Source organism: Lissotriton helveticus, chromosome 5_1 (genome assembly GCF_964261635.1).
Source record: "Lissotriton helveticus chromosome 5_1, aLisHel1.1, whole genome shotgun sequence".
Classification (NCBI taxonomy): Eukaryota; Metazoa; Chordata; class Amphibia; order Caudata; family Salamandridae; genus Lissotriton; species Lissotriton helveticus.
The window spans coordinates 2063496170-2063523100 of NC_136065.1; the positions used below are offsets into that span (position 1 = coordinate 2063496170).

The window sequence follows — 26931 nt, forward strand, 5'->3', positions numbered from 1 at the left end:
GCAATTATTATTCGTGGTGGAGCTCCCGGTTTCGGCTTGGGCGCTAAAGAACAATGCGCGCGCTCACCAAGAAAGACTGTTGACAGCTTGTCGGCGCCGAATAAGTCCCTCAGCAATGCCTCTATGTAGTCCTCCATTCTGCCCGTGTTGGTGGTCTCCGGCAGGCCTGCTATGCGGACGTTGTTGCGTCTAGATCTGGCTTCCTGATCTTCCACCTTAGCTCGCAATACTTCCAGCGTTTTCTCCATGTCTCCGCATAGCCTCGTCGTGGACTTAGACTCGTCCTCCACCTTAGATATTCTTTGTTCTGCCTCCACCAGTCTCTCGCCGTGTTTATCGAGCTTCGCGGCCATATTGTCCACGCGTTGCACCACATTATCCAGCTTGTTATTCATTTCTTGCAGACTTTGCTGTATTGCCCTGAGAACTGTCTCCATGCCAGTCCCGTCTCCAGCTTCATTATCTCCCTCAGTGTCTGATGTGACCGCGGTGTTCTTTGGCTGCTTCCTCGCTTCAAACTGCAGCTTGGTTTGCTGTTTTTCAGGTTTCCCCATGTTGTAGTTTGGCGATGAGGGATTGCGCAGTGCCGTCACAGGGATACTAGTGTTCAGACACTTTGCGGCGCTCAGTACTCACTGTTGGGGTGTTCACGTTATCCTCTGTGTCCCGGAGTTATACAAAAGCTGCACTGGTTGTCCGCTCGGTCACCCTGCGGTCTTGCCGTGATTGCCACTGCCCGCCGTAGGAGACTTGCGTTTCCTTGCCGTGACCCCGCAGCGTTCTTATTTACTGCTTTTTTTTATTGTTTTTTTTTTTCCTTTTTCCCCCTTTTATGTTTTGGGGGGGCGACGCTTTGAGCCAGAGATTGCGTGTACACGTGTGGGTGCAGGTGCTGAGGTTTTACATGTGCTCCCTATGCATTCTGCCAGCCGCTCAGTGCCCCTGTGTCCGCTCCATTCGGCATGCTTGTAGGCGCCGTCTGTCCCATTTCGTTTGTTTCCGCCCTCAGTCACAGTAGTCTAGAGTTATTTCGCACCCATTGCCTGCATTTGTAGTTGTGTGCCTGTTGCCGCTTGGCGTGTCAAAGCTCCTTCTCTCAATGCCATGAAGAAGTCTTCCAATACCTGTTAGCGGCTTGTCAGCAAATTGGGTCTCACACTAAACCCAGAGAAAGCAGTCCTACAGCCTTCTTGACGTCTAACATTCCTAGGAGCTATCCTAGATATGGTTCTGAGGACGGCCTATCCAACGGAGGAAAGACAACAAAAACTCCTGACCTTAGCATAGCGCATACGAAGAAGAAAGTCTCTTTAGGTGCGCATGTACAAATCTCTGTAAGGCATGATGTCCCCTTGCATTCTTCTGTCTACACATTGCTGTCTTCACATGTGTCCTCTTCAGAAAGCCTTGACCGCGCAGTGGGTTCAGGTAAATGGAACTTTCAGCATTTTTATCCTAGTGACTCAGCAAACCGTATAACTTGGTAAACTCATCCTCTCCATCTGTCTCGAGGCTTACCTTCCATTCCTCAAACCTCTCCTCTTGTGATAACGACAGACGCTTATCTGGAAGGTTGGGGATCCTTCCTACAGGAACTTCAAATCAGTGGCAAGTGGCCACCTTATGAGCGGAATCTACACATGAATCTCTTAGACCTAAGAGCAGTCTTTCTAGTTCTCCAGGCAATTTTACCCAGCATACGAAGGTCGATAGTGCTTGTCAGGACAGACAGTACTTCGAAAATGCACTATCTAAACAAACTGGAAGGAACTCTATCTCTCTCTCTCAAGAATCTCAACGAATTTGGAATTGGGCAATTCAACATGGAATCTTGTTTAGAGCAGAGTATGTTACAGGAAAAGAAAACGTAGTAGCGGATTCACTATGCAGGTTAAGAGTTGAACTAAAATACCCTGAACAAAATCTTCACAGTGGGCGAACCATTGATAGACCCATTTGCCTCGAGCAGCAACCCCAAATGCCAATTCATCGCAAGCTGGCATCCCCAACAGGGATCTCTGGGGAATTAGTTTTCAATAGCTTGGTCCGGCGTACTTGCCTGCGCCTTTCCACCAATTCTTCTCCTTCCCAGGGTTCTAAAGAAAATGAAAGCAGAGCCCTGCAAGCTAATTCTAATAGCTCCAGCGTGGCCTCACCATCACTGGTTCACGGAGCTTCATCTCCTGTCCTTACAGACGCCTATTCCCCTGAAGCAGTTTCTCTCTCTCCTAACGATGAACCAGGGTCAAGTACAGCTCCCGGATCCAGGCTCTCTCAGAATATCTGCTTTGCTCCTCAGTTCCAGGAATTTCGGCACCTAAAAGTTCCTCAAGATTGCAGATAGATTTTGTCTTGTGCTAGAGCAGACAGTACCAACAGAACTTATTCTTTAAAATGGAAAAGGTTTTGCATCTGGTGTGGATCTGCTACGGTGCATCGCCTCAAATCATCTCCGGAGAAAGTCTTGCCGGATCACTTCTACCTAGCGAATTCAGGTCTGGCTCACACCTCGATTAAAGTTCACGTGGCTGCAATTTCCTGGTTTTGAAGATCTTCCAAAGGGTCAACAGACTGATAAAACAGTTTCTTAAAGGTCTTTTTTAGAGTTTTTCCTCCTGTAAAATCTCCACCTTCAACGTGGCATCTCAACATGGTACTTGCTCAACTTATGAAGCACCCGTTTGAGCCAATGCATAGAGCTTACTTAAAATGTATTTCTTGGAAAAGTCTTCTTTTGACTCTTGCATCTTTCAATCAATTTGAGAATGATAGTCATTCTTCGTACCAACCCAAAATGTATAACTTAAGTACCTTCGGATTTTCACCTTAAAGAACCAATTGTTTTAAAATCTTTCTTTTCAAATCCACAAACGGCAGTTGAACAAGCCTTACATTCTTTGGACTTTAAGCGGTGCCTTACGTTTTATCTAGACAAAGCAAAACCTTCTGCAAGTCTAATCAGCTTTTTGTAGCATACAGCTTACCCAGGAAAGGTTTTCCTTTGACAAAACAAAGCATATCTAGATGGATCTCTAATGCTATTCTCTTCCGTCACCAGCAGGCTGGTCAACCTCTACATTCAAGAGTTCGTGCCCGTTCAACTAGGGCAATATCTACATCCATGGCTTTGTTTGCTGTCGTGCCCCTAGCATACATTTGTAGAACAGCTACCTGGAAAAGCTGCATACATTCAGCAAGCATTATTGCTTGGATTCCATATTGATGAAGGATGCTGCGGTAGGACAGGCTGTGCTCATACATCTATTTCATTAAGGTGAGCCTTCCTTCCATCCCGCCAACCTTTCTAATGAACATTTCTCGGTTATTTTTGATTGATTAGGCCAATATTAGAATCTGTGTTTTGGCTATTTTGTAATTATATGCATAATTCGATTATTTGTATGCATGTTGTATTTTTACCTCCGGAAATAGTTATTAACTATATGGTTATGTATGGCTCATGTATATGACGAAATGTGCTCATTACTGCTATTTGTTCTGATTCAAGCATGTGAATCTATGAAAAATACCTGAGGCATTTGTCACTCTGCTAAAGATCTGCTTGCATCCTTTCTTGCTGAGAGAACTCAAGCGGTCACCCTTGGACCGTTTCAGTCGGCTCAATTCACGTTGCCATGCGGTGTCCCCCAAGGCTCATCCCTTAGTCCGACACTATTTAATATCTATGTGTCGGACCTTGCAACTGTCATCAGAGCATACGGGATGAGCCTAACATCTTATGCGGATGACACGCAGCTGGTTCTGGCCATTAAAGGTGATGGAAGACAGGTGGCCCACAATTTCAAAAACGGAATGACGGAAATAGGAGCATGGATGGCCACAAATTGTTTAAAACTCAACTCTGAGAAGACTGAGGTAGTCATCTTCGGTCCTCTTCTCCCAGAATGGCCATCATGCTGGTGGCCATCGGCTTTTGGCTCACCCCCCATTCCAACCGCAAAGGTCAGGAATTTGGGAGTCATCTTCGACAATGGGCTCAGCTTTATGGACCATGCAAATAAAGTTGCTACAACGGCCCATTACAAATTAAAAATGATAAGGAAGATTAGCCCCTTTCTCCCAGAAGTACTAATTAAAACACTGGTATGTTCCTTAGTCTTGTCCTCATTAGACTACTGCAACGGACTCTTTCTTGACGCTCAGGCCAGGGTCATAAACAAGCTTCAGTCCATACAGAATGCGGCGGCACTCCTGCTCTCTGGAACTGCTAAATTTCACCCCATTTCAGAAACAATAAGACGATATCACTGGCTCACCATTAAAAATCGAATAAAGTTGAAATCCTTATGCATAGTCTACAAAATCCTCAATAACCAAGGACCTCATACCCTAAAGGATCAACTAAAACCTTATATTCCCCGCAGACATCTTCGATCCTCGGAACAGCATCAATTAGTCGTTCCTCGATCAAAGACGGTATCATGGGGTGATCGCCGTTTTCTTGTGGCCGCTCCTAAACTATGGAACACCCTTCCTCAACACATTAAGATGAGCCCCTCTCTCCTCCAGTTTAGGAAACTTGTAAAGACATGGCTGTTCAACCAATGAAATTATCTGCACAACTAGGAAACAAATGAATGGTCTAGCGCCGAGACGCCTCAGGGTATTCGCCGCGCTCTATAAATGTCAAAAATAAAATAAATAAATAAATACTGGATAAGAAAAGAGTTACCTGTAATACCAGTATTGGTATCTTTAATAGATTAACATGTGACCCGCCTACCACGCCTGGAAGGGCTCACTTAACGCTCTTAGTTGTACATCTGGGTTCGCACAGGGCTTATGAAAATCTGAGCGACTGGAGCTCCTTCCAGAAAGGTTCTAGAGGGTGGTGTCAGCTGATTAGTTGTTCTCAAGAGTTTGGTCCTTTTTTAAATACAGACTCAGATATGCTACTGAATACATGGCCTTAGGCCTGTTACCTTCTATGTCTAATGTGACATTAACATTATAAATGTACCGGGGACTCCCATCTCGACAACGGGGAATGATTTAAGCATGTGACTATGAAAGATACCAATATGGGATAACTGCAGTTTTGCAGCGTGAATCTTTCTGGATTCACTATGCTGTGCATCATTCCGCGGTCTTGTGGTTGGGTCCGGATTCGTAGTCTTTTTTTTTTTTTTCCCGTAGCCCAGGTGCGCGTCGGCGTCACACCTCTTTGGGTGCATTTCCGGTGACGTCGGCATGCTTCCTGCGGAAGCTCCCACTCCTGGGCGCCATCTTCAGATTCTTTTTTTCCGCGTCGGGTCTGGATTGTTCCCGTTTGGGCTCCAGGTATTTTTGGAGAAAGAAGAGAAGAAAATACAGAAATAACAAAGGAAAGTCATCTGAAGACTCCAGGGGACTTCATCGACGAGGAGTCTGCAAAGGAAAAGGCGAATTCATCGAGATCCTCGACGACCGTCGAGGAACACGCGACCAGGGAGGCCCTGAGCGCTCGATGATGGACAACACGCCGTTCAAGTTCTGCCGTAACTGTCACCACAAGTACGCGCAGAAGGACCAGCACCCGGTATGCAACCTTTGTCTACCGGTGAATCACGAAAGCGAGGACTGCAACGCCTGCTCCGCCTTCACCCCGAAGACCCTTCGTGTGAGAGAGAGACAGAGGGTAGCCCACGCCACCCTGCAGGGGAAGGCCCCGACTCCGTCCCTCTACGACCTGGGGATGTCTTCCGAGGAAGAGGACAACGCTGCCGCCGAAGACGACAGCTACACGGTCGTAGAGACCGATTACACGAAGACTTCTGATAAGGTAGGAGACTCTCCAGCCCCCAAGAACCAGGGAGACTCTGAGTCTCGAAAAAACGAGGGCAAGGCCTCGAAAGCGCCGACGCCGAAGCACCAGGCGTCAGCGAGTACTCACAGGCCCAGCGGATCCTCTGAGAAGGAGTCCCCGGCGTCGAGAGCTGTTGAACAGCAGAAGTCGTCGAAAATCGTCCCCGAAAAGGATCGATCGACGCCAAGGGACAAGGACCCTAAACTACCGACGCCGACCAAAGACCCAAAATCCGGTTCGACGTCGACGTCGAAAACTTCGGCACCGAAAGGCACGGCGCCAAGCCAACCGCCGAAAAGAGCGGCCGAACCATCCGACGCGGAACACGCGGCCGAGATGGAGAAAAAGAGAAGGCGCCTCGAAGCCGAAATGGAAAACATCGTGCAGCGGAAGAAAGAATTCGACGCAAAGATGAAAGCTTTCACGATCCCTCACAAGACCAAGCCACCGGTGGTGGAGGTGGTCGAGGAGGAAGACGAGGTCACCGAAGACCAAGACCAAGACCCGGACGTCGAGGTGGTCGACGACCAGGAAGAGTACGAGAATCCCTACGATAGTTACAACTATGGGGAGGAAGAGGACAGCAGGACGGACGCAGACTCGGCCCCCTCTGACCTACAGGAGGTGGATTACCTCGATGTCGAGACTGACAGCCCGGAGGAGACGGTCGACACGTATCCCTCGAGGCCCTCGCCGCCGGACGACGTCGGGGCCTACAATTCGGTGATAAGGTCTGCCGCAGCGGCATTCAAGCTGAAGCTCGATGAAGAGAAGCAGAAAGCAGACTTCCTTCTAGAGACATTGCTCCCAACACAAACAAGGAGCCAGTACCTGCCAATGCTCGACAGCGTCTTGGTCGAGGGGAAGGAAGCATTCAGGGAGCCCGCAACATGCAAGGCGGTAACTCCCAGAACAGAGAAAAAATACAAACATTCCTCAAAGGACCCACCCTACATTCAGGGGTTGGTCTCCACAGACTCCATTATAACGGCCACAGCAAGGAAGAGGGCTAACGTACCCACTACCTCTGGACCACCACCGGATAAGGAGAGCAAAAGGATGGATCTGGTGGGCAGAAGGATCGAACGGAATGCCGCGACCCACTGGCGCATGGCTAACTCCAACGCCCTGATAAACAGACACATGTACCAGATCATGGAGGAGCTGGGGCAGTTGGTGAAGGACCTGCCCCAGGATGCCAAGCAGAAGGCCGAAAAACTGGTTGAAGAAGGGAAGAACGCGGCAAATTCTTGCCTTAAGACGGCCCTGGATGGAGCAGACACCGCCAGCAGGCTCATGATGATGGGTGTCACTGAAAGAAGACACGCATGTCTAAGGATCTCAGGTTTCAAACCAGAGGTGCAACACAGCATTCTGAACACACCGTTCAACGGCGACACGCTTTTTGGAACAACAGTTGATGAAAAGCTCAGCCAACTGAAGAAGGATAACGAAACAGCAAGGTCCATGGGAGCATTGCAGTTCAGAGGCAACAAAAGGGGCACTCCGTCACGGAGGCCTGGCGGGAGAGGTGGAAACCAGCCAGGTACATCACACCAGGCTTTCCAACAAACGCACCAGACAGACTCGCAGGGCCAGCAGGGTCAGCAGAAGCAGTCCTGGCAATACCAACAAAGAGGGCGGTCCTTTCGAGGGAGAGGAAATGGACGTGGCCAGAATAGAAGAGTGGGACAGCAGCCCGCCTCTAAGTGACTTAAAAAAACTCTGTGTGCCCACCCACAGAAAAGATCCCAGGGGGCAGCACGTACAGAGAGATCAAGACAAGCTAGACACCTACGACCACATAACACCAGTGGGAGGAAGGTTAAGACTTTACCTCCAGGAATGGAGAAAAATCACATCAGACAAATGGATCCTCAACATCATCCAATTCGGTTACTGCATAGAGTTGTAGGGGAGGCCAGTAAGCAGAAAACCAAAGAGAAAACAACTAGCAAGCAAACAGCTAGAGTGTCTTCAGGAAGAGGCAAAGGAACTTCTGCGGAAGCAGGCCATAGAACGGGTACCCTTCAAGGAAAGAAACACAGGAATATACTCAACGTACTTCCTGGTGCCAAAGGTAGACGAGACAATGAGACCCATTCTGGACCTAAGGTTCCTGAACAAATTCATAAGAACGCAAAAATTATGAGCTCCCTGCAAGAGGTGCTCCCGCAATTGCTGATCGGAGACTTCATGGTCACAATAGACCTCAAAGACGCCTACCTGCACATCCCAATGAACAGAAAGCACAAGCATATGCTCAGGTTCACCATCGGAGAAAGCCACTACCAGTTCACGACACTAGCCTTCGGGCTAAAATCAGCACCAAGGGTCTTCACAAAGTGCCTCGCTGCAATCGCAGCGCACCTACGAAGGCAAGGAATACACGTATACCCTTACCTGGACGACTGGCTGGTGAAAGCAAATTCATACCAGAAATGCAAGCAGCACGCACATACTGTGACGAGCACGCTCATAAGCCTGGGGTTCTCCATCCATTGGAAGAAATCATCAATGGAACCGGAACAAGTGAAGATCTTCCTGGGAGCACAGATCAACACCTTACAGGGCAAGGTGTTCCCCAGCAAGAAGAGGGCGAGGGCGCTGGTGAAGGAAACTCGCCTCTACCGGAAGGGACAAGCTCGGACAGTGAGGACTGCGAGCAAGATCATGGGGATGATGGCATCATGCATCCACCTGGTACCCAATGTACGTCTCCACATGAGACCCATTCAAGAATGGCTACAGGAGCAATGGTCACAAGCTACAGGCAGTTGGGAGGATCTAGTGGTTGTGACGCACGCAGTGCAGAAGCAGATGACATGGTGGACCATGGAGAACATAACAAGGGGAAAGCCTCTAACACCCCCAACGCCAACAGTGACCATCACCACAGACGCATCCCTGAAGGGATGGAGCGCTCACATGGAGGAGCTCAAGGTGAGGGGACTGTGGACGCCAACAGATGCAACAAGGCACATCAATTACCTAGAATTGAAGACAAGCTTCCTTGCACTGAAAGCTTTCCAAACAAGACTGTACAAACACACGGTGCTGCTACAGACAGACAACACCACCGCGATGTTCTACATCAACAAGCAGGGGGGCACACAGTCAGCCCCGCTCTCAACGCTGGCGCAGGAGATATGGAGATGGGCCATCCCTCTCAAAATAGACCTGCTAGCCATACACCTACCAGGGAAGGACAACATACAGGCAGATTGGCTCAGCAGACAGACATCGGCATCCCACGAGTGGGAGCTCAACGCTCAGGAGATAAAGTAGCTGTTCGACAGATGGGGAACACCATCAGTGGACCTGTTTGCCACACGCCGGAATGCAAAATGCCAAAACTTCGCATCCAGACAGCCCTAGGAGGGGTCACTGGGGAATTCCCTATGGATAGACTGGTCCGGGACATTTGCTTACGCCTTTCCCCCGATACCACTGATGCACAGAGTGCTGAGCAAGTGCAGAGCGAGCAACATGACCCTGATACTGGTCACGCCACAGTGGGCCAGGCAGACATGGTACTCGCAGATCATGGAGATGACACAGTGTGCACCCCACAGATTTGGCAGGAGGAAAGACCTACTCTCCATGCAGAACAGAGAGGTGCTACACCCAGGCCCAGAGAGCCTGAGCCTAGTAGCGTGGCTCCTGAGGACATAGTTTGCACATTTGAGACTGCCAGAAAGCACCCTGAGGGTCCTTCGGGAAGCACGAAGGCCCAGCACTTGGAAGTGCTACGTTGCGAAATGGAAAAGATTCACAATGTGGTGCAGGAAAGAAAGACTTCACAATAAAATGAAGAAGGACTCCACAGTGCTAAAGTACCTGACACACTTGCTGGAGAAGAACCTTAGCTCATCCTCGTTAAGAGTTCACTTGGCAGCGATAGTCGCCTACACAAGGGGAGAAACGTGCAGGAGTTTCTTCACATCACAGGTGGTGAAGAGATTCCTAGAAGGAGCGAAAAGGATCGCACCACCCAAGCGGGTGCCGCCACCTGCATGGAACTTAAACATAGTCCTAACGGAACTCATGAAGGAACCCTTTGAACCACTTCACAAGGCCTCCCTAAAGATGCTAACTATGAAAACAGCTTTCCTGGTTGCAATAACGTCCTTACGAAGAGTAAGCGAACTTCAGGCGCTAACGCTACAAGAACCCTACATACAAATACACAATGATAGGGTTGTGATGAGGACTGACCCACACTTCATGCCGAAGGTGGTATCCAAATTCCACATGAACCAGTCTATACAGATACCGAGTTTTTTCCAAAAACCAACAACTAGCGCAGAGCGAGCTCTACACACCCTGGACGCCAGAAGGGCAGTCATGCACTACATTGAGAGGACGAAGGGACACAGGAAATCAAAACAGTTCTTCATGTCATTCGCCAACAGTTTCATGGGGAAGGCAGTAACAAAAAAGACTATTGCACGGTGGATCGCACAGACAATCCAACTCTGCCACAAACGTGCAGGACAGGAGCTAGCAGAGGGGACACGTGCCCACTCCACTAGGAAAAAGGATGCTACAATAGCCTTCCTGGCTAACACACCCGTAGAGGACATATGCCTGGCGGCAACATGGGCTTCGGTGCACACGTTCACGAAGCACTACTGTGTGGACATACAGATGAACAAGGAAGCACAAGTCGGACAAAAGGTGCTCCAGCACATATTCAATAACCAACGCTCATCTTCCACCCAGCCGCCACAGAGGTGAGAAACCGCTACAAAATCTATGCACAGCATAGTGAATCCAGAAAGATTCACGCTGCAAAACGAATAGTTTTCTTACCTGTCGGTGTAGTTTTGCAGCTTGAAGATCTTTCTGGATTCACTAGCGAACCCACCCACCTCCGCCAGAAAGATGAGGCTGGAGAGAGAAGAGGTGGTTAAAAAAGAAAGTACTTAAGAGTACAAAGCGGTAAAATATCACCTAAATAGAACATTGCCATTACTTCGGAAACTAAAGAAACACGGAAAAAAAGAACCCGAAGATGGCGCCCAGGAGTGGGAGCTTCCGCAGGAAGCATGCCGACGTCACCGGAAATGCAGAAAACAGCTTTGAGGTTTTTTAGGCTAATCCAGAATTACTGGGCGCACTATCCTATTCTCCGCTTTGTTTGAGAGATGATAGTCAATAGGTTGGGCAAATAGGCGAGCGGAAATTACCTCCTAACCGCTCAATGTCGACTAGTAAACACTTAGTATCTCAAGTGTAGTCAAATTTACAATCAAATATCTTATGTAGCAGTTACAACAGATGAAGACTCTTTGAGAAAGGTAAAAACACGTTGTATACATATGTAGAACAAAAGTCTTTTTGTTTGTGTTTTCACGTTCGTTTATTCGTTCCAAATGACAGCCGACACGTGTTTCATCGCAGGGAACACATATACTGCGATTCTTCAGGGCTGAATAAAAGAATAAGGTATATATATGGAACATATTGTTTGTAGTGGAAACACATATTACACAATACTTTTATAAGTGATTTTTGAGAGTGATTCATTATTGTAAATGTAAATGTAAATGTATTTCGATTTATATAGCGCACGTTTCACCCAGGGGTCTCAAGGCGCTTGCTTAGGGAACCCGTCCTGGTATTCCCCTGTGAGAGATACCCCGGCAGGGTATTCACAAGGTGAAAGCCAGGCATCCCGCCGCGAGGGGCCGTAGTGGAGATTAAGCAAGCTATTGCCCAGAGTCGCAGAGTGTGACCCCGTGAGTCGAGTAGGCACCGGAGCGAGAATTGTCGAGTCTGTGGAATTTTTGAGCCCGAGACCCGCCGAGGCGGGGAATCGAACCCTGGTCCACGGCTGATCTCAGCTTCCGGGTCTGCCGCCTCTAACCACTGAGCCACACTTATTGTGAAATAAGGTGGCATGCCCAGCACACTTTATTTGTGACATCCAGAGAGGGATGTCTGTGATCATGGCAAACTTAATGAGAATTTTTTTTTATATAAATATAGTAAAAGAGTAGTGAAAAAAATAGTGAAAGATCTCCCTACCGAAACACTTATCTGTTACGAGCCAGGTTGATCGGCTCATTACTTAACATGCGACCGAAATAGGGTTGCTAAATTCATTATTTGTGGTGACTTCTTTTACAAACTCTCGCAATATTAAAAACAATTATTATGTTGTTGGCTGAATATCACTAAACAAATATCATGTGTCCTAGTATCATCGGTGACACAGTTCCTAACACCTTATATCCCTCATGCACGAGGATGTCCTCAAAGGTAATGCAGGTCGTACCTTGATCCGTGTGTGGTCAATATACAAGGTTCGGGTAGATCGATTACTTGTATAAGTATATGGATAAATGGTGGACAGGGTGTCCTGGTAATAACAGATTATCGTGCTTCTATGGGTAAGGTAGGGGTCAAGTGAAAAAGAAGACAAAAAACAGGAAGGGCGAAATTAGTAAAAGAGAATAGTGAAATCCTCAGTAGGGTTGAATGATTAGTCAAAATTTTGACGGTTATTTGACCATCTAAATCACCGGAAATGCACCCAAGGAGATGTGATGCCGACGCCCACCTGGGCTACGAAAAAAAAAAAAAACAAAGAAAAAACTACGAATCCGGACCCAACCACAAGACCGCGGAATAATGCACAGCATAGTGAATCCAGAAAGATCTTCAAGCTGCAAAACTACACCGACAGGTAAGAAAACTATTCGTTACAGGTAAGTAACTCATGTCTTACTTTATTTTCTACTCTACTTTTTGGTGACTCACTGGACTCTGTGCACACTATACCTCTTTTTGTATATTATATACAGAGCCAGCTTCCTACAATGCATATTTAAATGTTCTACCAAGATGCGTATTCTTATGTGTTCCTCATTATTAAGGTGCTAAACTCACTTTTACATAGTCCAAAATACTTGTGAATTTAAAAGCACTGTATATTGGGAATGTAACACCACATAAGTTATTCTGAGGTCGAATCACCGGGAACTTTTAGCCATTCCCCACTTTGCAAAGGCCAGGCTTGGTGGCCGATTGTTATTCCTTAAAACCGCTTCTTTGGAACTCCATGCCGGAGCACATACAGAAAGCCAAATCAGAGCTTTTATTTAGGAAGACGCTGAAGACCTGGCTTTTTGGCCTACCTTAAAGCTCCTTTGGAGGTAGCCGTGCGCTCTATAAGCTGCAATAATAGCAATAATTAACAAATTGATTATATTAATTTTGAAAATCTTACCAGCCTTTTATGATCCCCGTGCATGCTTCTGACATTGGATCTCTTGCCGCTGTACCTTGCAGGGGAGCGTTGGAACTTATAATGTAAACTGTATATGATATCAGGACTTGTGTAAATAATTTGTTTCTTCATATTCTCCTTCTAAAGATCTATACTGATAGTTTTTAAAGTGTATTTTTTAAAAAGTATCAAATTCATGTCAGGCTACTAAGATGGCTATATTGTTGAAATCCTTTTAAGATGTATAATTTAAAAAGGCTAGCGGCAAGAAAAACGTTCCCAAACCTTTTTTTCATAGAAATCTAAGGAGAAAACCGCATTGAAGTTAGTTAGGCTACACCTCAGATGTCGGAAAAATTGCAGTAAAATTCTATTTTCTTTGTAGTGGATTAGCTGCAATCTACAAATTACTGCCTGCAGCCATTTCCAGATTTTAGTCTAAATCTGGTGCAGCTTTCTTGTTCACATATGTTGTTATATTGTCTGTCTGGCAAGTTAAGAATTTGTCTTGAGAGAGTAGAAGAGATTTTAAAGACTTAAGAGAGATTTATTTCACTTTGTTCTTTAATAGCTTTTCTCACTTTTAAGTTACTTGTAGTGTTCAGTAACTTGACAGTTATAAAATTGCATAAGTGTGATAGAAAGCAAACTCTGTTGTGCCACTGTTTGAAGTCTCAAAAAGCAGACATGACTGACTCGAATCAAGATTTATGTTATATTCAGGAACATGTATTTATTCTGTACAGAGAACGTCAGACTTCCAGCACAGAGCACCAGCCATCCCATGTCCCTGATAATGGGGACAGCAAGAAGACTTCAGCTGTGGAGCAGCATCCCCCTGTAAAGGTTGCTTGGAAGGAAGGTCTTCATGAACAAGAGGTGGATACTATTCCTTTGGGACCCCAACCAGTGGTACTGCAGCCACAAAAAGTCCCACCAGCCAACAGGGTGCCTCCTGCTGATCCCCAGGTGAGTGAAGGCAAAGTGTAAGTCCGTATTAAGAGTTAAGGTCTTGGATGTATGTTGTGTATCTTGTTACTACATTGTAACTTAAGTTCTGCATCGTAGGATTTAAATTGATAGTCATAAACCTTGAATAATTCTGTGTGGCCTACGCGGCCCCGGAATACCTTTTTTGAATATATATAGAATATGCTGGAACAAGACCTCTATAGTGTTCATCACCGTAGGAAAGTGCCCCTTTTGGCATGGTAATCCTACCCTCCTAGCAGGAACAGTGTTAAGGGTGGTGAGCCTCAAACGTTTCCTGCCCTTTGTATTGCTCGCCTCCCCTCCCCACCAAGCCCCCATTTAGCTGGAAGGTTGGAGGGAAAATGAGTAGCCAGGAGTTCTCCATCATTGGATCGTTCATAAGTTCACATGCTTGAATCAACACCGCAGTAGATAATACTACCATAGTAACTGCAATAGCCTATCCATTTTCTTTTGGAAAAAAGAACCAGACTTAAATAGCAGCCAATCAGGCGATGATACCCTCTAGAACAATCCCAAGGGAGGCCAGGTTTTTCCGATTTTCTAACACAAGTCGTGTGAAAAGGAGTCTCCCTGTGAGCTTTGCTCGGTTTGTTTTTCAATTTTCCAGATTTCTACTCCATGTTGGATTATTCAAAGAAAGGTCTCTTCAGGTCGTGTGGAGCTTGCTGTAAGAAGAGGCTGCATGCTGAGGATCCCCATAAGAACTTTATCAACTGTCTCTGCCCTCAACATAAGGTAAAAGACAGCAAGATTTGTAGGACTCTTTCAAACAAAACTCTCAAGGACAGAGTGGGTAGGTTGTTGATTTGGCTTCAGAGACTGAAAAATCTGATGTATCTGAGGATGAGGAGAGCTCTACCTCACAGGCTTCTCAGGAAACATCTAAAAGGAAAGAAAAATCTCATGAATCTCCTGAAGTTTCCAAGAAAAAGGCTTCTAAAAATCTCGTCAAGAATATGCAGGCACCTCACTAAAATGAAAGCATTCATTTCCTTCTGAGGAGTAAGGCCATAAACATGAAAAACAATCTTCGGAACAATCCATGAAGATTAGTCTCTCAAAAGCTCATTTTGTTGACAGCGTTTTCATCCGGGTCCCGGTCGACACAGAAATTACCATCTGAACGCATTTCACCTACCTAGTCGTCGAAGATCTCGTCGTTGAAATCTACATCGTCTCTAACTGATATGACTACGTTGTCAGTAATGGCCCTGCCGACGACGCTTCCAGCGATGACAAAGACTTCAACGACTCACTTAACGACGATGGCGACTTACTCATCGGCGTCCTCGTTGACCACTTTGGTATCGCCAACGACCTCCTAGTCTATGAACATGTCGACCGCTTCAGCATCGTTGACGATAGTGAGGACTATTTCTTCATCTGCTGCTGTCATGTCCTCGTCAATAATAACAAACACCACTGCCATTGTCTAAGCTGTTGCTGTATCCCACGCCTGGTCATAAGAGACCATCAATGTTGCAACTAATGCCTATATATCCAGCGGCAAGGTGTTTTTTCCCAGAATCCTGCAGTGGTCTCAGCTCTGCCTCCTTCAACATCTGATGATGGGATGTTTGGTCCTGCTCACAGTTCCTCTCAGCTTTATTGATCATGACGATGATGAGGATGGCTATGAAGGTTACTATTCATCAATCAGGACATTTTTTTAAGCGCGCTACATACCTGTGAGGGTCTAAGGCGCTGGGGGGGGAGGGGTAGGGGGTGCTGCTACTGGTCGAAGAGTCAGGTCTTGAGAAGTCGTCTGGAGGACTTCTGTCTGCCGTAGGTTGGTAGGGAGTGTGTTCCAGGTCTTGGCGAGGTGGGGGAAAGATCTGCTGCCGGCGGTTCCTCTGATGCGCAGCACTGTGGCGAGGCTAGCGGAGCTTGCGGGTAGGGGCGTAGAAGCTGAGTCGTTTTTTGAGGTAAAGCTGGGCCGGCATTGTGGAGGGCCTTGTGTGCGTGGATGAGGCGCTTGAAGGTTATCCTCTGTTTGACGGGGAGCCAGTGTAGGTCTCTCAGGTGGGGTGTGATGTGGCTGCGGGGGGGAATGTCGAGGATTAGTCGTGCCGAGGCGTTCTGGATGTGTTGCATGTATCGGCAGGAATATCACCCTCCACATGCAAAAGTGCAATGCATGGAGCCTGTTAGTGAGCCCATGGTCCACCTTTCTGTGGCTTTCGTTCAAGAGCTGCAAGACATGCTGCATGACTACCGCACTCGTTTTCTTTCAACAACTGCTCCTCCACCGCCCCCACCATCTGCTCCTTTTACCTCTGGCTTCTGGTTCACGTAGGTCTAAGCATTCTCCTACAGCTTCCCCTGTGAGGGACACTGTTTTGCCACAACATGATACTTCTGATGACGGAGAAATTGAGGAGGGTCAACCTCCGAAACATGCGCAAATAGGTGATGAGTGGGAGGACTGTTATTTCAACGCCGGCTTCTCCATCTCCTCAAACTGCAGATTCTCTGCCAGAAGACATTGGCGGCTTGCACGCACTAAACAAAAGAGCGGCTTCTCATTTTCAGTTGTCAATGGCAGTCAAGCAGTCTGACTGTTTTCGCTATGATTTTAAGGATCTATTCAGAAAGACTGAGAGCGATACCCATTATAGATCACATCTAAAAGAGACTATTCGTTATGGATACCTTAGAATTACCACCAGGCGTCAGACTGGATCCGGAATAGTTTTTTTGCAGCAATACCCCTTGCACATTATTGGTTGGCGTCGGTCGATTCCGCGTTGGTCGGCGGCGACATGATTGCCGGGATGACGTTGCGGTATCTACTTAGAAGCCTCCCTCGCGCACTGACATCAGTTCTTTATTTTCCGAGCCAGCCAGTGCAGATTCGGAGAGAGCGGTACCTCTAGTCTCTTTTTGACTACTGTTTTCTATTACTTTTGTTGACTTCTTTTCAAGTTGTTTGACTCCTGGTGCACATTAGGATGTCCTGTCCTCGAACAGGTTTCAAGACATGCGACTCCTGTCGCAAATTGATGTCAGTTACTGACCCACACCTTGTGTGCCTTTGCTGTTTGGAGCACAACCACGACCCGAACCTGTGCTCCGACTGCTGGGTTATGAACCCAAACTCTTTGTGAGAGTGGTCCCAAAAGCCTCTCCAGGGCCGGCAGTCCCCTCCACGGTGCTCGAGGTCCTGGTTGAGAGGGAGGTCGTGTGACCGGTCGCGGAGCCATCATCACCACCACGACTCCTTGTCGAAGTCTTCGGTAAAGTCAAAGCACAAAAAGAAGGCGAAGAAGCATCTTTCCCTCTTCGTGTTCTCCCTGTTCGTTGGCCAACACGACAAGGGTTGCGAACGGTTGTCATCCAGCTCTGCTCGCGGAGCCTGTTGGGTCGACTCCGAGCCTCCCTCCTTTCCCAGGAGCCAGAGCGACCCCAACCCAACTTTGTAGTTTTTACAAAACCCTCCCCTCGATGTTTTGGCAGCCCAACTCTGCTGGCACACCTTGAGGCACCGCGGACTCAGCTGGGGCTTCTAGGCCATCGAACTCGCCGGCTTTGGCGCCACAGGGCCCCCAGGGATCCATACCTGGATCCGAATCGGTTGACCCTACGACACCTCCTCTAGCGTTAAATCCACTGACAGCACCTCTGCCCCCTCCGATGCCGGTTGTGTCCCCAGCTGGCGTCAAACCCGGCCTCCATCCTGACCTGGACACTGTGCCGGACCGGCGTTGACTGACGCTGAATATGGCGCAGAGCGGTACTTTTGTGCCTTTGTTCTATCCTGGTGTTCCTTTTTGCACTGAGTGGCAGCCAGAAGAGGATGAGAAATACTGGGAGGGGTCTGGTGACGCTTTAGCTGACCAGTGGAGTGAACCTGACTGGAGAGAGGAGTTGGGTGATGCCAGTGGTCTGGATACCTCACCAGATCCTGGTATGCTTTCTCCCTCTACTGTGGCTATGGAGAAGGGAGCCTCATATGCAGTGGTGTTGCATAGGGCGACTGAGGCCTTAAACCTTGAGCTTTCTACTGTGGCAGTCAGAACTAACCTACTGACTGAGGTGTTTGCAGCGGCCTCTTCAGAGCCCCTTCTATCGTTCAGTTAGGCTCTTACTCTCATCCTTCTGGACACCTGGTCCAAGCCTAGCACAGGGGTACCTGTGGATAGCATGATTGCCATTCACCACCCCCTGTCCCAAGGCGATCCACTTTTTCTCTTTCAACATCCTACCCCTGAGAGTTTGGTTGTCCAAGCCTCTATTTCTAAGGGCGCATTCCCTACTGCTCCCACAGATTGAGAATCCAAGAAGCTGGATCATATTGGGAAAATGTTTTCTTCCGCCAACTTGGGACTGCGGTCGGTGAACACTGCATGTCTTTTGGGGCGCTATTCCTACTCTGTGTGGGATACGGTGGCGCAGGTGCTTCCACAGTGTCCGGAGGAGGCCCAGGCCACTCGGGTGATGTCCAATCGACTCCTTTGAACATGACCTTTGATGGCCGGCTCTTGTTTGGCGACAAAGTGGACAACGTGCTCGAGGGCTTTAAGGATTCTAGGGCTATGGCCAGATCCATGGGCCTTGCTACCACCTCTCACCCCACGCAATCTGCTTTCCCCCCTTTCGTTGCTACGGAAGGGGTGCCCCCCAAGTTCTGCCCAGAGCCACAGGCCTGGGCAAACTGTTAAGCCTCTGCGCGGCTGGGGACGTGGGATCCAGAAACGTTGGTCAGGGTGCCAGTGGGCGGGCTTGTCCACCAGCGTCACCTCTGCAGCAGCCTCCAAACCCTCCTAGTCTGTCCTTTCAGGGCCACCAGTTGCCAGTATGCAGGCCGGATCTGCCATCACCTCCCCCACTGGCAAGCCATTACTTTGGAGAGGTCGGTTTTGTATATAGTCCGAAGGGGCTACTCCCTTCCCTTCGAGACTACCACTCCATCCATGCCACCACAATTCCATTGCATGTCGGAGGATCACTTGGACCTTCTCCATCAGGAAGTTACGGCTCTCTAGGCCAAGGAGGCTAACGAGCGAGTTCCCGCCCCAGAAGTAGGTATTGGTTGTTATTCCCTCTACTTTCTGGTACCCAAGAACGACAGAGGCCTGCGTCCTATCCTGGACCTCAGGAATGTCACACCCTTCCTCCGGAAGGAAAAGTTCAATATGTTGACATTGGCCCATGTCCTTCTGCCCTCGACCCTGGAGACTAGATGGTTGCTTTGGACTTGCAGGACGCCTATTTTCACATCCCCATTCTGCCTGCCCTCAGACGTTACCTACTGTTCACTGTAGACCACAAGCACTTTCAGTTTACCGTGCTCCCCTTTGTCCTTACCAGCGCTGTGAGAAAGTGCCACCTTTCTTGCATTGGTATGCCCCCACTTTTTGCTGAACTGCTGATGTGCCTTGACTGAGTGTGCCCTGGGCTCCTGCCAACCAGGTACCCAGGGCCTGTGTTCATTCACTAAAACTGTGTTGAACCTAAAACCCAATTGGCATCTCTGGCCACCTGTAAGCCCCTATTAAATGGTACTCTAGGTACCCAGGACCTGGTGACCAGAGAAGACCCCTAAGGGCTGAAGCACGTATTGTGCCACCCTTGGGGGCCCTGTACCCTGACGCCCACACACTGCCTTTGCAGGCTGAGTGTCTAAATACAGAACTAAACTGAGTCGACATGGCACACATACCTGTGTGCCTTGCTCACAGAACCCACTGCCCTGGCATACTTCAGTCACCCCTCTAGCTGGGTGCCCTATGCCAGTGGTGTGGGCACAGGTGCATGAGCCCTGTGCCCCTACAGTACCCAGAGCCATTCATGGGCACTGTAAGTGCAGGGATGCCATTAAGAGTATATGGTGCTGGGAGGTTGTCATTACGAACTCCACAGCACCATCATGGCTACACTGAAAACTGACAAGTTTGGTTCCAAACTTCTCAGCACATTAAACCCGCACTAACGCCATTGTGGGGTTTAATGTAAAATGCACCGGAGGGCATCTTAGAGATGCCCCCTGAAAACCTAACCTACAATCCACGTCTGGTCTGAGTGGCTGCAGAGGCTGCCACCCAGCAGACATGTTGCTGGAACCCTGGGTGGAGAGCCCCCCGCTCTCCTGGGCCTGCAAAAATGCACATCCTGGGCGAGGTGCTAGGTCTCTTCCCTAGGATTGGCAGGGGGAAGCTTCAAAGGCATGCTGCCTCTGTGAGCTTCTCCAGACCATTTGCTGTACTCAGCAACTGGCCCCCACCAGTTCCAGCCCCCACTCTGGCAGGAAGACTGACGGGAAACCTTACGTCAGGAAGGGGGGTGTGCCAGCCTGTGCCAACCCCACCCCTCAGGTGGGAGAGGTGGGTGAAGCACGACCCCGGGCTCCGGCCATCTTGAAGATGGGGATCCCTGTCCAATCACAGCTAGGCTCGTGCCCCCCTCAAACAGGACAGGAGCAAGCTAGGTGGTGTACCCACCCCCGGACAGGGACCTATTGGTACCTGCCCTTGCCCTACCTGTAACGACCCTAAATTTAATATTTAGGGGCACCCTGAACCTTCCTTCCTCAGATCCCGATAAAAGAAGATGAAGATGAAGATGAAGACCCTGCTAACAGGATGACACCCACTGACTTGGCCCCAGCCCTACCGGCCTGTCGATCCTGGAAACTGCTCCTGCTTAATCCCGGCGACTCCTGCGGACAGCAACCTTGGGACACCCAGAGGACCTGCCTGCCATGACCCTGTTAAAGACTGGGACTCCCATAAGCAGAGGCTCTGCTTCAACAACCAACCCCTGGTGCCAGCCAGAAACCTCAAGACCTACCCACTCTGCACCCGCCGAGCCCGGCCCGTGCCCGAGTGATCCAAGACCACGATGACGTCCCCCCAGCGACAGGAACCCTAAGTTCAGTGCCCAAAGACCCCCCTCGACAAACCAGACGACACCTGCAGCCTCAGAACCAGGGACCCCGCCAACCGCAACCAGCTGAGGATAAGATTCCAGACACCAAAGGACACCCCTTTGGGGTACCTACCTCTTCTCCAAGATCCCAACTTACCTCTCGAAATGGTGGTCGCACCTGAAGAATCACTGTCCCAGAGTCTGCAGCCTTTATTACCTTTTTACTTTTCCCATTGAATAACATTGAGCGCCCGGCGGCTCAAAAGCACCCTGCACCCAGCCGCCCTAGTGCCTCTGCCTGTGCAACCTTTGTCCTATCCTACTTCCCCCTTGGCCCTGAGCAAGTGACCAGGAGCCCAGCTCCCACTGCCGCGTGGCCTGCTAGCCAGCAGCCGACAACCGTAGGCCCCCTGCCCCTCATTGGATAACATTGGGCCTAACTACCTCTGCACCCGGCTGCCCATGTGCCGCTGAGGGTGAACGAACTGTACCTACCTGACCCTGGGGGTCCCCTGAGTCTAAGCCCAGGACCCTAACTTTCCCAGTCGAGTACTCACCTGGAAAACGATAACTCACTTACCTGCCATTGGAGAACATTGACTGGTTTGACTCTCAAAATCTTCTAAGTGTGAAGTTTTGAAATCAACCAAATTCCGAAGTACTCACCTGTGAACAGGAGAGAAGCAAGTACTGCAACTTGTAGCCCAGCACTGAACCGCAAAAGTAATCCTAGTCGGGTTTACTAGTAACTTGAATTTTCTCCATAGGAATCCATTGTGTGCTTTTCTGTGGAATTTCTTCTGTCTACTTTTGAAAACTTGAAATATTCTTTAAAAATCATACCAAATACTGAAAAGTAATTACTTGCCTGTTTTAAGTTGAGACCCCAGTGCTGGACCTAGGAGCCCAGTACTTGATTACAAAAGTAACGAGATCGTACTTTAACTGCAACCTGAATTTTCTCCCAATGGATAACATTGCCAGATTTTTATTGAAAAGTTTCTAAGTGTGAACTTTTAAAATAGCTTTATATTCCTTAAAGATCACTGCAATAACTAAAACGTTTTTACTAAACTGTTTTCAACTTAGATCCCAGGACTGAATCTAGTATCCAGTCCTGGAACTACCAGAGTAATCTACAAAGTAATCAGCTGTATTTATATAGAAAAACCCATTGCGCTCAATGCTAAATTGTATTTAGAATTGTGTTGCCTACTCCAACCCCTGTACCTAATGTGTTTACAAAATGTATTGCCTTTCTGCAAAGTACTCTTCTGAGACCTCTCATATTGAGAACAGTATATTTTGATACCTGTTGGTTCTTGAAATAAAACAACTATTTCTTTTATATAAAAACAATTGGCCTGGAGTTCAGTTTTTGAGTGTGTGAAACCTTTTGCTGACTGAGTGTGTACAACAAATGCTTTACACTGTCCTCTGGTACTGCCTTACTGCTCGACCAAGCTACCACTTTAGAGAGTAAGGTCACACCTGGCGTTAACCTCTGTTCTACCTCTGGGGTTTGTGGATTCTATACACACTGTACCGTATCTTGGTCCAGTATATATAGAGCCACTTTCTCACAAGTGCCCCTTGGGTGTTCACAAAAGAGATGACGGTGGTTGCAGCTCATCTGCGCAGACCAGGGGTCCCAGTTTTCTCCTATCTCGACGACTGGTTGGCTGTCGCCCACCTCCAGACTACAGCGGACCTCCTGCATTCACTTGGGTTCACAGTCAACGTGCCAAAGTCTCACTTGAACCCTTCTCAGAAGCTCCTTTTCATTGGAGTGGTTCTGGGCACAGCACCATTTTTGGGCCTATCCTCCCGAGCAGTCAGTCCGGGATATTCAGGCTATGATACCGATGTTTCCGCCTCTAGCCATAGGTTTTGGTCAGAATGACCATGTGGCTGCTGGGCCTCCTGGCCTCCTTCTGGTGGATCATGCAACATGGCACATGCGGGCTCTGCAGTTGTACCAGAAATTCCAGTGGGCACAGCATAAGGGGAATCTTTTTGAATTCGTCCAGATCTCGTAGGGCACTTCACACCAATTGCAGTGGTGGCTAATGAACCAGGATTCGGTAAACGGCAAATCCCTCTCCCCTCCCCAGCCAGAGTTCATCGTGGTGACAAATGCATCACTTCTGGGGTGGGGCAGTCACATGGGAGAGGCTGAGATCAGAGGCCTCGGGTCTCCAGTGGAGTCAGGGTCCACATCAATCTTCTGGAGCTCTGGGCGATCCATCTTGCACTGAAAGCTTTCCTTCCCTCTGTCCGAGGAAGAGTAGTGCAGGTGTTCATGGCCAACACCACCGCCATGTGGTACTGCAACAAACGCGGTGGGGTCGTGGTACCTATATCAAGAGGCTCTCTGCCTTTGGACATGGCTGGAACATCCATGCATATCTCCGGTGGTTCAACACCTGGCAGGTTCTCTGAACGCCAGGGCGGACAAACTCAGCCCCAGGTGCATGATGGATCACGAATGGCGTCTGGTATCCTGAGCTCTTGCTCTAGGCCTTCGATCCTTCGATCAGACTGCCTCATCGGGAGGGTCTTCTGTCACCGCAGACGGGGACTGTCCTCCACCCAAACCTGTGCAGCCTCCATCTCCTTGCATGGAAATTGAGCTTCGACAGTTGACAGCTTTCAACATTCCTCCCGAAGTCTGTAATGTTATCTTGACAGCCAAATGGCCCTCCACCAAAACAGTCCACAGCAAAGGCTGTGGAGCCCCTTTCTGCCCCTCTTGCAGAGATTCTCCTCTTCATTCTTTCCTTGACCCAGTAGGGCACTCTCAAGGGCTATCTTTTGGCCATTTCGTTCTTTCTTCGCCTTCCAGATCAACCTTCTCTTTTCAAGTCCCCTATTGTAAATCGTTTCCTTAAGGGCATTACTCACATGTTTATTCCTTTTCCTTTCGTGATGCCCCAGTGTGACTTGAACCTTGTTCTGACTTACCTTATGTGCGTTACTTTCGAGCCGCTGCATAACTGTCCTCTCAGATCTTTGACACTTCAAACTGCCTGATTGGTTGCCATCACCTCTGCTTGCAGGGTGAGTGAGCTTCAGGCTCTTTCTTTGAAACTCATTTCCTAACTGTTCATCTCGACAAGGTTGTCCTTCGCACTAAGCCCTCCTTTCTTACAAAAGTGGTTACTTCTTTCCATATAGGACAGACCATCACTTTGCCCACCTTCTTCCCGCCCTACATCCTTCTAACGAGGAGGAGAGGCTCCACCATCTGGATTGAAAACGTGCGCTTTGATTCTATATGGATCGCACAAAACAATTCCTGGTGGATGATCAACTCTTTGTTGGCTATGTGGGTGCCAAGAAAGCTTGGGCAGTGCAAAAACGGACCAACTCGATGGGTCGTTCTTAGCATCAGAATTTTTTTATTCCTTAGCGAAAATGGAACCTCCAGCAGGGTTGCGTGCCAATTCCACCAGGGCGATGGCAGCCAATACTGCTTTGGGACGTGGAGTATACCCTTTGACATCTGCCAGGCAGCCGTGTGGGCTTCTTTGCACACGTTCACCAAACATTACTGCCTGGACAGCCAAGTCCGGTGAGATGACTTCTTTGGTGTTCAGTTCTCCAGGATTTTTCAGTGTGTATTTAGTTTGCAGACCCGCCACCGGGATGGGCATTGCTGGGATATCTATTCTAAGGTAAAGAATCCTCAATTTCAGTAACAATATATCTGTAAGAGATATATACTAGTTATGGCTTCCTTACCGCCCCAACCATTCTCCCCGTTCTGCGAACTGACTTGTAGGGTAAGCAACTCCATTTTTAGGGCCCAAGTTTTGTGCAACAGTGGTCAGCGTCTTGCATGGCTCTGCGCTTCATGCTTGGAATGTCGTGTAAAGAACTGACGTCAGCGCGCAGGGGTGGCGTCTAAGAAGATACCGCAACGTCATTCCGGCGATCACGACGTCAACGACTAACAAAGCAGAGTCATCCAATGCCACTTACCGACGGCCAGGGGTACTGCTGATGAAAAAATGTCTCCAGATCCAGTCTGACGCCTGGGGTAATTCTGAGTTAAGAAATCCACACCTAATGTCTATTATAGATAGATCGTTCCCCAAAGTAAGTAACTTGTTCATCTGGGAGGAAGGTGTGGTGGTAATTTAGACAGCCGCCACTGTTGTTCCGGTCTTGCCCAGGTTTGACAAAAAAATATAGAGCTCCTGATGATGCTCCAGCTTGTCTGGTAGGCCATCCTAAGCCAGATTTCGTTCTCACAGGCTGTGCAACGGAGATCAAGAAATCCTTAAGCGCCTATTACTGCACCACCTTACAAGGAGGGAAGGCCTCTCGAAAACATTGGCAAGAGATTTACAACCACTTTTTGTAAGAAAGTGGCTCTATATGTACTTGACCAAAGTAAGTACAGTGTGTGTAGAGTCCCCAGTCTCCAGAGGTATGACAGCGGTTAAAGTCAGATATGACCTTACTCTCCAAAGTGGTAACTTGGTTGAGCAGTAAGGCAGTATCAGAGGACTGTGTAAAGCATTTGTTGTACACACTCAGTCAGCAAAAGGTTTCACACACTCAAGAACTGAACTCTAGGCCAATTGTTTTATATCAAAAGATATAGTTTTTATTTTAGAATAAACAGGTATTAAAATATACTGTTCGAGGCATATGAGCTGCAGATTGCACACTCTGCTTAGATTGCCACCTAGTGTTGGGCCAGGATGTTTGCAGTTTGTTGTTGTCCTGAAACGTTTTTTGGAAGTCACGAGATAGGCCAATTCTCCTTAGGACCACATTAGGCATGGGCATCGGCTCCATCCCCAGATTGTTTTTCCGCCATCGGGCTCGGATGTCTTTCCTGTGCTCCGGTTAGGAACCGAATTTCCTTTGGCGCACAACCCTCACCAGTTCGACAATTTTGTTTCGATCGTGGTACATTTCGACGTGATCCTTCAACACTGCGAAGTCTTCGATTCTGGTCGTCGACTAAGGCCTTCGGGCCTACCTCGGCCTTACTTTCTGGCTCATGGAAAGGACGCCATTCAAGAAGTGTCCTCGATGTCGGTCGAAGTTTCCCCACACCGACCTACATGAGGTCTGCAACCTTTGCCTCTCACCGGAGCAAGAGGACAAAGACTGTTCCGCTCGTGGCTCCTTCTGCTCCAAGAAGACGATCCGGGACAGACTAACTCGAAGAACTATGGCTCGCTCGTCGGCTTCGATCCCCGATGACATCTTCGAAGAGGGCGTCGATATGCCAGAACACCACCAGCTCCTCAGACGCCGAAGACTCCGACGTCAGGGAAGTAACTCCAGCTCAACGGGTCGTGAGTATGATCATCGACCCCAACCCTTCCTCGACACCCTCTAAAAAGGCTTCGGGCACACCCTTACCTTCGGGCCGGGGAGCACACCGAGATACTGCTTCCCACGCCCCGCCTTCAGGCCCGGCAGAGAAGCCCATTAAGCCTTCAGGCAGGTCTGGCTCGAGCCAGCCTATCCACGGTGCCGATCCTACACCGACACCGGAGAAAAAGCCATCTTCTTCAACCACGCAGACTGTTGCTCCGGCACCTAAGCACTCGGCGCCGAAGACTGGCAGCGTCTCATCGATGCCGAAACCGCATTAGGAGCTGGCCAAAAAAAAGCCTAAAGCTCAAGAACACGCTTCGGAACCAAAAAAACACCCGGAACCGATGAAACAGGTTCCGGTAAAGGACAGTTCTAAATGGCATATTTCTAAACCTGATGTGCCTTATGTCCCACAAGACGACATATACCATTCTAGACCCTCCCCACCAGAGGACACTATAGTTTTTAACCTACTAGTCCAAAGAGCCGCCCAATATCACGGGGTGGACTTACACACAGATGCAGTGGAGGAAGATTTCCTACTAGACACTTTCGATAACACACAAAGGTCTACTGCCATTTTGCCAAAGCTTAAGGGTGTAATCAAACATGCATCTGAAGTTTTTAAAGACCCCGTCAGGGCTCGGGTCCTCAACCCTCGCATTGAGAAAAAATATAAAAC

The 26931-nt window shown here is 48.6% G+C and overlaps 1 protein-coding gene across 13 annotated transcripts in view; it reads left to right on the plus strand.

Moving 5' to 3' along the window:
• The window catches only part of PRRC2A (proline rich coiled-coil 2A), a 1857131-nt gene that overhangs the window by 609427 nt on the left and 1220773 nt on the right, over positions 1 to 26931 (plus strand). For all 13 annotated transcript variants that reach the window (XM_078645954.1, XM_078645958.1, XM_078645955.1 and 10 more), the window contains exon 11: positions 13790 to 14012. In XM_078645954.1, the coding sequence (XP_078502080.1) occupies positions 13790 to 14012 (223 nt within the window). The remainder of the gene's footprint in view (positions 1 to 13789; positions 14013 to 26931) is intronic.